This window comes from Passer domesticus, chromosome 14, assembly GCF_036417665.1.
Source record: "Passer domesticus isolate bPasDom1 chromosome 14, bPasDom1.hap1, whole genome shotgun sequence".
Taxonomy (NCBI): domain Eukaryota; kingdom Metazoa; phylum Chordata; class Aves; order Passeriformes; family Passeridae; genus Passer; species Passer domesticus.
The window spans coordinates 12,389,040-12,401,375 of record NC_087487.1 but is presented as its reverse complement, the minus strand read 5'-3'; the positions used below and the strand labels follow the sequence as shown (position 1 = coordinate 12,401,375).

The window sequence follows — 12,336 nt, the reverse complement described above, 5'->3', positions numbered from 1 at the left end:
CTTCGAGTGGTTACTACAAGCAGTTAGATGCTTTGCATGAGGTGAATGAGAGTTTGAGGTACTACTTTTACAGAAGTTAATCTTTGGGTCTGGTAATCCATGCTTTGCAAAGGTTAAGCGTGGTCACAAGTAGTAATTACAGTTTCAAAGTAACATCTATTAATAGTGGATGTAGACAAGCATGGAAAGCTGAGTCCTTATTATCAGTGATCTCCTTGATACCAGTATAGAATCTGTGCATCTTTGTTCTTGCTTAGCAAGAGTGGAGAGGTTGTAGTGAAATGTTCTCTTGTTCCTCGTGTAACCTTGAGTACAAGAGCAGTCAGCTGTACTTAGCAGCATACACGCCTTAACACTGGAGGCTTTGTCTGTACCAGGTGTTCCTGGGTTATGGTATTCTGGCTAGGATTAGTTACAAAAGTTGCTAATGTTCTGTCCCTTCCTAAGACCTGAACTGTCTCTTTTCTGTCCATCTGTCACTTTCTCTCACAAGTGTGGTTTTTTTCCACTAGTGTGATTCTTTCATAGTCTGACATCTTAAATCTGAGATATAGCTTTCTTAAGAGTTACAATTTAATTTATTTTTTAGTTCTTCTATGGAAGGATTTACGCTTGCTGACTAATAAAAATTGGAAGTGAAGAAAAGACTTCTCTAACTCTTTACACCTTTTTGTAAAGTTTCTGCTAGGAGTGTCTAGTATAAATACTTGATTGTAGGCTAATTTAAGTCTGTGCATGAAACAAAAATAAAAAGCTGTTCAACAGGAATAGACAGGAACATAGACGATATTAAATGACTTGTCAAGTGAGTTAAAAGAACATCTTATATAAGTCTTTGGTCACTAGCGTGAGTATTTTGTTTTTGTTATGAAGTCATATAAATTCTACTTCACATTGCAATTTAAAACTTTGTTTGAGCAGGAAGAAAACTGGAGGCTCAGTGGAATGAGTAGAAAGCTTTAAAATGTATGGATTCTCTTGGTGCTGAGGAAGTTGGAACTCCTGTGTTTTGAAAAATGCAGCAGCTGTGTGTTCTGCTGCTACAGGAACAAAGAGGTCGCTGCCCTTACGGATCTGCTTGCATAGCTGGTCCTTAACCATATTCACTTTTTTTAACTCAAAGCATTCTGATGAAACTGGGTCAGAGTGTAACTACACATGTAGCTGTGCTGGCAAATGTGAACCAGCTGCAGTGCTTTAGCAGGGGTGAGCTGTAAGATGAAATGACATGTCTGACTGCAACCAGCAAACTGGGCTGAGCTGTAGTGACTGAGGCCCCTATTCAAATCTGCCAGTTCTTCTTGGCTCCATAGCAAGTTGCTGGGACATGATAATGCCTTAAAGCAGCTACAAATGACTGCTCAGTGAATGTAAATTGGAGCCTTTTGGGAGACAGCAATGGAGTAAAAAAACCCAGGACTGTTCTGTAGCTTGCTATTAATTTGTGATTCTAGTGCTTTATACCCTGAGTAGTGTCCTGCTGGAAGCAAGACACCTGAGCAGCAAATTCTGATATGAACAGGTATCCGCAATCACAGCCAGTGCTTTGGGAGCATCTGCAGCAAGATTCAACAGAACTGTGTTCTTGGGCTTTTATTTGCCCTTTGTTATGATAAGCCTGTAGAGAAATGCATTTCCTATTTATTGCTTTTTGTACCAGCCTGCCTTTTCATATGGTGGTACAGGTGGTATTGGGTATCTGTGCCAGTACATGCTAAAGAGTGAAGTGTATTTTTGTGTGCCCAACATTGAGTCTTATTTGTGCTTGGAATGAAGCTTTGTATGTCTAAGCAGCACACGTAACCACTTCTGTAGCTTCTACTTTGCTTCATTAGCACAAAGAGAGAATGACCCTTAGTCTTGATGCTGCTTCAGTCAGTGCTGAACTGCTTCATTATAAAAGTGATTATGACAGAGGAGGGAATATTTTAATCGCTTGTTAAAATTGGATTTATCATTTGAGGTGAGTGTCAGGTAAAACTGTCAGTGTGCTGATTTTGACAGTGAAAAGTAGTTCACACTGTGTTCTGCTTTCTCTTTGAGCAGCAGTTTGGAAGCTGGCATCAGAATGGTTCAGACTGTGTCTGCTGAGCTGCTGAGGCATAATGCTGTTTGGGTGGTCTCAGCATTAGCTTTTGGGAGGGATCCTTCCCATACCAGTCACAGATTATAGGAGTGTTTGCAGAACACAAGACTGTACTGCAGGATGTGAGGATCTGCTTGTTTTTCTTACCAGAACTTGAAGTAAGAGGGGAACTGGAATTCAAGAGACCTTTTTCTTTGGAGAAGACAGCTGAAGAGAAAGCTGGCTTCTGTGCCAGATTTTTTTTTCTTGTCTAGAATTGGGTGGGGGGGGGAGGCAGTGAAAGAGATTATTCTTAAACCTTGTGTGTTTAATCCTGCTAAATGCTGCTCTCTCTGATCTTACTGATTAACATTTGAAGCCTATAAAGCTAGGGTATCAGTTATTTGAAACTAGTGGCATATAAACATTTTAATAGAAAGGGGGGCTGGGGAGGAAGACCAATATCACAGTGCTTGCTCTGTGAGGAAAAGATGTCCACAAGTATTTTGTTGCTTGCTTTAGCAGAGTATTGGAAGATGTGTCTCCTTCTCCAGAGAACTTGATGTCCAGAAGATTTGCTCTGCTTTAGTATTTCCACAGCTTCAACCCTATACATTTTATAGGCATGTCCTTTGCATATTTTTTGCTTGTTACAGAGAGGAATTTACTCTGAGGATGTGATGGTAAGGGAGGAAAGACAGGACCTGTAGAAGCAGTAGTAGTAAGAGGGCATTATTAAATGAATGAAGTTGTGTAGTGCAGGAGTAACAGGAACAAGTAGACTGTAAGCACCTTATTTGTAGGAAAAGGAGGGCTTAGCCTGCAGAGGTGTGTGCTGCCATGCTTCTAGTGGCAATAAATATCTTTAAGAAAACAGAGGTAATTTCAGCTGAAGTTTTTAGCAATTTTTAGCTAATACAGAAAGAGGATGTTTACTCCATAATCTTCAATAAAGTAGATGCTCTGGGGTTGCACTGAGAGGAGTTGTTTAAAGCTCTTGCACTTCCCTCTAGTCTGTTCCTTCTCATTAGGGCTTGTACAACTGGTTATACAACTATATTGTAAAGCAAAGCAGGGAGTGTGCTTAAAATATTGTAAAGATCTCTGTTTTGGGTTTTTTCTTTAAGATAAATCAATTCTGCATTCAGAATAACCTTCAGAATTCATAGCATTACTGTATGAATGCTCTGCAGGCACAGCTCTGGGGGAACAGGCAGAGCCCAGAGGTATTTCCAGGAGCTTGACAAGCTCCACCTTTGTTTTGTGACACCTCAAACCGAGGGGGACATACATGTAGTCATGTTGATCCCGAGACCTTGTTGTCATTTTAGCTGTGAAGCTGCTTCAAGTGTCATGCTGAAGCCAAGCTAGGGGAGGCCATTTTTGAAATTATGGGTAGTGTATGCACTTGGGATTTATTTTACAGTAGGCTTGATGCTCAGGAAGGGCTTGCTGCCCCTAGAAAGGGTTGTCCTATTTTTAGCCATGTCACTTCCTGTGCAGTGTATGTCATTTCTCTGGAGTTGATCTTCTATCAGATGAGCAAGCTCTCCACTGCACCAGAACAAATATTTGTGTTGTTTCCATGAGATGGCTGAGCTGATGTGGCTGCAGGCAGGGATGGGGGCAGCAGTGGCCAGAGCTGTGGGAGCATGCCTGCCCCTCGGACGTGGTTTCAGCAGTGACTGCCCACCTCCTCTGCTTCATGGGATGTTTGGGCTCGGTCATACTGTGGGTCTTCCCGTGTGAGGCATTACGGTTTTGAAACAAAAATCATCTGAAGCTGAGCCAAGAACTGGGCTGATGGGAGGTCCTTCCCTCCCCCAAAAACATCTGCTCCGTGATCTGTCGCTGCCCGTGTTTGCTGCCGTGGGGCAGAGTCCGGCTGCTCTGCTGGTGGCACTTTGCCTGGGGCCCGCAGTCCCCAAGGCAGCAGCGCTGTGTCATCCCTGTGTACAGGAGAGGCATGGCTCCAGTGCAGTGGCAGAACTGCCAGGACTTGGGTGTCTTTTGTTCTCTTTTCAATGCCTGGTTTTGGCTAGTGGTTCTCTTAGCAGCTCTGCTGCTGAAACAGGCATTTCCACACGTGTCTGCAGCTAGACCCTCTCTCCTGCCCAAATAGCACACACGTGACAAATGAGCTCAGAAACCAATCTGTGTTGAAACTAATTGGCAGAAGGTGGAGTGGTTGATTTTTTTTAAGTTTGATCATTTCCTTGTTTCCTTTTGGTACATGTGAGCCCTGAAAGGGAGGGCGAAGCATGGGAGTGCTTATTATACTGGTTTGGCATTCTGTGGCTTTAGGGTTCAAATAGAGGAGTTCAACCATCCCAGGAGCTTACAGGCTGCTAAAACCTGTCTTGTCCCTCCTGGTCACATGTCCTCCCTCACATCAGTTCCAGAGGCTCTCCTGTGTTGGACTTTCTACTTGTGTTTTTGCATGTGAACTGATTGAGCTCACTGAACTGTCAGAAAATTCTGTGTTGGTGATGGTGCTTTGTTTTCCTGGTGGGATTTTTTGGTAGCTCACAGCAGTAATTGTGTGGGTGAGGTGGGTTTTACCCAATTGTCCCTTCATAACCAACAAGCTGTTGTCTTGGTGCAAGTTCTCCTTTGACTTCATAACATTGCATCAGGTTGATCCTATCTGTTATTCGTTGTATTTCTCAAATATTAGCAACCAATGAAAGATCTTCCGCTTCCTGTGGCCCTTATTAAAACTCTTCAGAAGAATCCCTGGCACTTCCCCTTGGAGATTGAAGTGTTCTGGAGCCTCATGCCAGTGGCTTGTGCTTTGACTGGTGACAGGATCCACTGGTTAATGAACTTGGGAACTGGCTTAGCTGGAACTCAGGCCAGCTTTTCTTGTTTTTCGTCTGGGCATCTTTGGGCACCTTTCACAGTTTGTTTATTGAATTGGTGCAGCACTTTTTTTTTAATGTCCAAGTTAGAGATTGTTATTCCGTGTTTGTGTTAGCACCAGGTCCCTTCAGCAATGTTGTGTTGGAGAACATTAGCAATGGCTGGTGCAGTTACTGAGTTCCTGTGTGCTGCTTGAAGCCAATATTGAACAGAAAGAAAACCATGGTACAGTCTGGAAGTTAGTGTAGGGTTCTTTAATATGCTGCTGCCTAAAGTTAAAAGGATTAATACTGCATTATGACATTGAATCTCTAATAGCTCTTGAAATATTCAGTTGAAAGTGTTTTTAATTAGTCTTTCAATCTTAAACATTCTATGCCAAAAGTGACTTGCGTAAGGTTTCAGCTTTAAATTGGTTCTGGTTACCAAAGCACAGCAAACTCATATTCATTTGCACTTCCCTGAAATGGCTTCTCTGAAATGTTGGGTCCAGCATAAGAATTAAATTCCACATGCACTACTTGCAGTTTCATTCTGAAAGACTGCTGGAGAAAAGCAGGAATGAAAGTGCTCTTTCAGCTACAAGTGCAGTACTTCAGCAAAAATCAAATTTAGCTGTCGTGTGAGGTCAATGGGGGCTTTGTATGTTGAAAGCAAGTGATTCTCTGTTGGGGTGGGGGAGAGTAGTCAACAGCTGAAATAAGCTTAATTGCAGGTTGAAGCTGAAAAAGATACTATCAGATTTTGGTTGTCTTCCTGCCTGTACATCTTCCTTGTCTTATATCTTGAATCCTTCCTCATCCATAAGAGTACCTTATTGCTGTGCGCAGAGGACTTGACTTGTTTCTGTGTTGCTGTTGGCTTTGCAACCCAGAGGTTTGGTCTTGGTATCAATTTCATATGTTTTGGGGAAATAAAAACAAAATGGAGTGGATGTGGGAGTGAGAGGACATGAGGAGATTTCTCTGGAAACCAAATAATGGGAATGTTGTTTGTGTTTGGCTTTGAATACATCTTATGTAAAAAGAAATCTTTTTTATTGTGGCACTTCTTACTATGGTTTCATCTAGTTTTATAACATGGCAGTTGGTGAAGTGTTCAAGTATCTTGAAACCCCTTTCCCTCTGGATTTTTTTGTTGTTTGAAATGTATACTGGTGTTACTTGCAAGATTGATTTTATTTTTTCAGAAATATTGCTTATCTTTGGCTTGACTTACAAGAATTTAAATTACCTATGCTTCAGCTTACTTTTTAATCAGAAAATGGTAGACCTAAGTTGATCTTGAATTAAATATAGGTAATTTATACCTTGATATACCTAGTTTCTTAATGAGAAGCTGTGGATTTTTTTCAAAATCGGTAAAAAAAGTGCAGTTGTGTATTTGTGGAAGGGGGAAAATGGAAAATTGACTTATTTCAAGAAATGACATGTGAAAAATTATTTCCAAGTTAGACCACTTGATAACAGTTAGGAGTCTCAGAACACTGATGGAAATTGTCATTTGTTGTCATTTTCTTGTAATGTCTTGCAAATATCTGTGAACTTGATTAATATAAGCCAGGGGAAAAAGAAATTATACAGTCTTTATTTAACGTCCTTAAATTTGGGTTTTATAATGTGGCAACTCATATATGATATATCTCTCAACTTATATATCTCTTACTTCTTGTTTTTATTATATTTTCACTGTGCATTTATAAACAGGAGGTTGTGTACATGGTCTAATACTTTTGCCTGTAAGGGTGATTTTCTTAGTGTGTGAAAAATCACAATACAAGGTTTGTGATAAGCAGTTGTGTCGTCTTTCACTAATGACGCAGTGACTAAACAGTGACATGTGGATTCATGTGACTGTTGTTAATTATAATTATGCAGCAAGTAAGCCTGTGTTATCATGGCTTGTCTCTATTTTACAGTTCTCATGCACAGTGTCAGGTGTTCAGGTTTCAGCATAAGTGTCCCCCTCCCTTACTCCCCTTACCTGACTGCCAGAAGCAGCAATACTTCCAATATTTAATAAAATTACTTTTCTTTGTGGGATATTTATTGAAAATAAATTGGTGGAGCTGGGAGGGTGGGTGATGTGAAGCCTACATATGACTGTGTTTGTGTTATTGGGCAGAATTTATAGACTTCTTGGGAAAGGGCACTGACTTACCCACAAGGCATTTTTTTCTGGATGGTCTTTTTGCTGAGCTATAGGAAATTCCTGATTTTCAAATGTCAGCTGTAAAAGAAGGGTTTTCTCAGGCCTCTAAATGCTGGGTTGTGTGTATCAATTTCAGGTTTATAGAAGAAGGGAGGATGGCTCAAGAAACTAACCGTAGCCAAGTGCCTATGCTGTGTTCCACTGGCTGCGGATTTTACGGGAATCCTCGCACGAATGGCATGTGTTCAGTGTGCTACAAAGAACACCTTCAAAGGCAGAACAGTAATGGTAGAATTAGCCCTCCTGGTAAGTAACCCCAGCACACGTGTGTGTGTCAACAGCTCAACCTGACACAGTGGGCAGCAGCCTCCTGGCCATGTCCAGATTCTGATTGTTGGGGCATTAGTGCAAACCCTTTCATTCCAGCATCTTTCCTTATGGAACGAGCCTGGATGGGATGCTCATCATGTAATTGTGTTGCCTCTAATCTGCTCTCACTAATACCTTTTGTTTTCATTTGAGTGTTTCTGATTTGATATGCTAAAACTGCAAAAAAAACACTACAACATATTTTTGCTGAAGTTACTGACAGATAGGACTGAGTTTGGGAAAAGTTTGTGAAGAGCATTTTAAATACAGCTATTTTCTCTCTGTGACCTCATTCTAAAGGATTAACCTGTAAGCACTTGATAGCGATGCCTTTTCCTTTTGAAGGCCTTCAGGGGCTTTTGTGGACATCTTTCCATAACTGCCCCTGAAGGCCTTTACGGAAAGATCTGTTCTTATATTTCCTCATTACTAAAATTATCTCAAGTTTCATTTCCAGGTTGGGAAAAGGCAACTATAGTTTCTCCTTAACTTCACATACTTTCTGTTCTTTTTGGCCCAGTGCCCTGTGTAGTGTTGCCTTTCCTTCAACCTGACCTTTTAAGTAGAAGCAGTATCTTCTATTGAAATCTGGGGATCTGGGTTCTACACGTTCCAAATACATCTGGAGTTGGCATTAGGGTGTTATACTGGTGTTCTCCCAGATCCATCTTGGTTTTTTTAACAAAACACCAGCTTCTCATGTCAGAGTAGAGCAGTTTATGCTGAGAAAGCTGCTCATAGGTGCTTTAATAAGTGAAAAATAGTAACTGATTTAAAACTCCAGCTTCAAAATTTTCTGCAGTGTAAGTTCTGGGAGCCTGGGGCCAAACATAATTACTTTTTTGTGAAATTATGTTTCCTTATGGTGTAGGTAGATTCCATTACTCTCCTGGTTGGTGTCGTAGGGGTCAAAGAGTAAATGCCATGTGTAACTTTTGTCATCCCAGGAAGCAGCATAACACATTTTCCTGGGTGTGTCTTGCAGCAGCCTCTGTCAGTAGTATCACCGAGTCCTTACCGGTCCAGTGCACAGAGGGCAGTGCCCAGGAAACTCAGTCCACTTTAGATTCTACATCGACTCCATCTATGCAGCCAAGGTAAGGGGCTTCAGTCTGCTCTGTGTCTTTACAGAAAAATCTGTCAGAATGATTAAATGAAGTGTGCTGATCCTGCATAATTAAATGCTGGAACCAAGATTAGGAAAAGGTGTAAGATTTCAGTGCTAACTTTAAAAGCATGGGATCTCAGGGTGAATGCTAGCAGATCTCTGTGCTTCATATGGCATTCAAATGGAAATTTGTCTTTAGAGTTTAGCTTCAAACAGAAGTTGTCAGTTTCTGTTCTACAGAGATTTGTCTGGCTGCTCTTCTGCTTCCTCAACTTGTAGTTGTACATTTACCAAAGGAGAGCTCTTCTCATCCTAGAAATTTGAAGATTTTGTAAAATGGCAGGGAGCTGTTTACAAGAGCTCTCATAAATAAATGTATGATAATGTGTTAACAAGCCAGTTGCTTTGCAAGAAGTGGAGAGTACTAGAACAGGGTAAAGACACAAGTCTTGGTACAATTTGTGCTACTGAACTGATCTCTTATTAAATTAGTAATTTCCATCTGGGTTATTCAAGGATACATAATATCCTCTTATAAATCACTCAGACTTAGTAAGTGTTCTCCATTTGTAAAAGCTAAATATTTGTGTATATTTAGTGGCTCCATTTCAGTTTAGAATGACACAACCAACAGCAGCTTAAGCGCTTTGGAAAATTTTTGAGTGAAAAGTGTTAGTGTGTTATGTACTATGGAAGTTAAACTTGCAGTAATACTCGTTTCAACTTTTCTTGAAAAAAATGAATGTAGTAAAACACAGGCCAAGGCGATTTCATCAGTTACTGCTGACTGATTCTGCTCAGACTTTTCTGCTCCCTAGCTTTTTATAGGAGGTGTTATCCTCGTGCTTGGATCTTGCATATGAACTGAGAGCTAGGTGCCATGCTTGATGCTATATTTAGTCTTTCCATTCTGAGGTTTATAGTTGGGGTAGAAAATACATATCTTACCCTGAAACAACTCTTCTTGTGTGTGTGAAAAAAAAAAAAAGTTCATCCAGGTCAGTGCACAGATGTGAACCAATTACAGTGCCTTGCCTTTGTGCTCTCACAACTTCAATAAAATAATAGAAGAATAGAAGTACCTCAGTGATCACTGGCTTGATTACTGGCTGCAGGAGAAAGGAGTGGGTGGTTGCTCTTGGACTTGCACTTGAAAAAAATCAGTGTTACTTGCTTGGGTTTTTGCTTCAAAATAAAATAAGCAGGAATTCAGCTTCGGTCTCTGGAAATACCTCAGACTTAGGATACTCTGAGGACAGATGAAATCAATTGACAATGCCCTTTTGTAGGTGGCCAGACTCTCAGTTCAAGACCTACATGCAGTTCTTGACAATTAAAATTGCAACTCCAGTGCTCCCGTTGTGCAGTGGAGTGCTGGTTCATGGGCTGCTGGTTTTTGCCTTCAGAGCGAATCCCTCAGTAGAAAGGAAAAAAAAAATGCAAATGAGATGGTGCTACCTCTTGCTTGGGACTTGAGCTCTGTCTTGTTCCATAGGAGAGCTGCTGTCTGAGCAGCTTGGCTGGGAGTTGTGGCCAGTGTTGAATTCTCTCTCTGAACTGCTCAGGGTGTTCATTGTTGAGTGTTCAGCCATGCTATGATTTAGCAGTATGGCTAAAGGTTGGGAAGTTTAGCCTGCACCACTTTACACAGAGAAAATCCAAGGGTTCTGTGTGCAGCTGCTGCAGCTTTATTACTGGAAACATTGGCATGCTGCAATTTTCTTGTTCATATCTCCAGAAACTATCTCCTCTACAATTATCTTGCTGACTTCTGTTATAAAGATCCTTGTATGGTGAATGTTGCGTTGTTGCTTCTGTGTGGAACAATGATATGCCAAACCACCCAAAATATTTTTCCTTTTTTATAGTGGAACGGTTTTGTTGCATTCAGTATGAGTTTTTTAAAAAAAAAAGTTTACCTTTTGTGTCAGTTCAGAGTGTAGCAGTTTGAAGTGGTTACAGAAACAACTTCAGAGTGAAATGTTCTGGGATACCTTCTCTTCAAGATGTGCCCTAATGTATCTCTTACAGGAAAGGAATGTGAGAATGCATAATAAAAATAATAATTTTCTTCTTTTGCCCCTCAGCCCTGTGTCCAGTCAGTCACTTTTAACAGAATCTGTAGCATCATCCCAACCGGATAGTACGGCTGTGGACAAAACAGTACCTGAGACAGAAGAGTTGCAAGGTTGGTGCCTAGTTTTCATTGACAGAACTTATGAATAATGCTTTTTAAACTTTACTGTTCTTAATACACTCCTGTTCAAATATGTTTGATTCTCAAACCCAAATGCTCTGTGACATCAGAAGGCAAAATAAGAATAAAGTTTCTTTTCTTAAATGGCAAGTGAAACTGAAACCTTGTTTAATTGGTGATGTCAGTGTCTGCCATAAACTTAATTGGTGTTGGAAATGAACATCATAAATCAACACTCTGTTCTGTCTCTATGCCATGGTTGTTACGTCTGAGTAGAGTTTTGGTATCTGTTACTTCTCAGAGTGACCATTTACAGCACATATCAGAAGTTTGAGCATGTTTGTGGTAGAGGGTGTTTGACATAGCCATTGCCAGAACAGGGTCAGTATCTTCTATAAACAGGAAACACCTATAAAAGAACCTTTCACCTCTGAGCTGTAGTGGTGTAAGATTGAACTACTGAAATTCACTTTATCAAATATAAAATTACCAAAACACAGGCTATATTTTGCTTGAAGGACAGTGGCTGAGTGGGTTAACTATATTGGCCTAAAATACAGGTCCTTCTTGCTGGTACAATGTGAAGTTTGTTTTCACTTTTTTCTTGTTTTCTATGTGCAGACTTTCAGAGCTTAAGACTAAAAACTATTTAATAGTATTTCTTAGGAAATCAAAAATGCCAGGTAATATACAAAATGTACTTAGCCTGGTAACCTATAGGCATTATGAAAGGTATTTAAAGGTAAGTCAGTAAGTATTCTGCCTTCTGCTGAGACAGTTTGCTTTAGTGGGGAGGATTATTTTTCTGTGGACTAGTCTAAACATAGAAGTGTGGGTTTTTTTGCAGATACAACTTGCAATTCCACTTAAACATTCTAAATATTAGTTCTTTTACTGTATCTCTGGTATCAAAAGTTTTGCTTCTCAGATACTTTTCTAAACCTGACCTGTCCCTTTCTGTAGGGTGGAATATTATAAGAGTCATTAGTCAGCTACTGTGCTGAGTAAGGCCATCTCCTTGGTTAAAAAAACTTGGGAGAAAAGCTTTTAATTCCAGTTTTTTACCACTTTAGTAATCTTTGAGATGTCAATTGTTAGAAACATGTTTACTCTTGAAAAGATACATTCTAGATATACACTCTAATATTTGTTAGGAAGTTTGTGTTCTGGAGCTGAGAGCTCTTGTCTCAGTTTTGACTACTGACTTTTCATTGGGAGACAGAGGGAGTACATTACTTTATTGACCCTGCACTGAGGTGTCTTGGGCCTGTGATAAGACTTTTCACAGCAAGTTATCAGAGGCATGTCTCTCTTACACACTTGGATAAATTTATGCTCCTTATGAGAAGATAAGAGGTTTCTCAACCAGAAGCTTTGAATTTAGGGATGTATCTGCAGGATCAGGTGTTTAGGTTACTCAACTGTGTCCTCTGTCCTTTTCTTTGTACCCTCATTTCTAAACTAAGAACATCACCAGCATGTAGTTGCAGTTCTAAATTACCATCTCTCTCTATTTATAACTCTCTGGCAGGGTCAGCCTTACTTCCTTAAGAGTTCCTTCTGTGTTGTCGTTTGACTGAAAAT

At 40.3% G+C, this 12,336-nt stretch overlaps 1 protein-coding gene across 6 annotated transcripts in view; it reads left to right on the top strand.

Moving 5' to 3' along the window:
• The window catches only part of ZFAND6 (zinc finger AN1-type containing 6), a 36,345-nt gene that overhangs the window by 17,721 nt on the left and 6,288 nt on the right, over positions 1–12,336 (top strand). For all 6 annotated transcript variants that reach the window (XM_064388481.1, XM_064388482.1, XM_064388485.1 and 3 more), the window contains 3 exons: positions 7,215–7,384; positions 8,433–8,544; positions 10,643–10,743. In XM_064388481.1, the coding sequence (XP_064244551.1) occupies positions 7,234–7,384; positions 8,433–8,544; positions 10,643–10,743 (364 nt within the window). In that variant the 5' untranslated portion in view covers positions 7,215–7,233. The remainder of the gene's footprint in view (positions 1–7,214; positions 7,385–8,432; positions 8,545–10,642; positions 10,744–12,336) is intronic.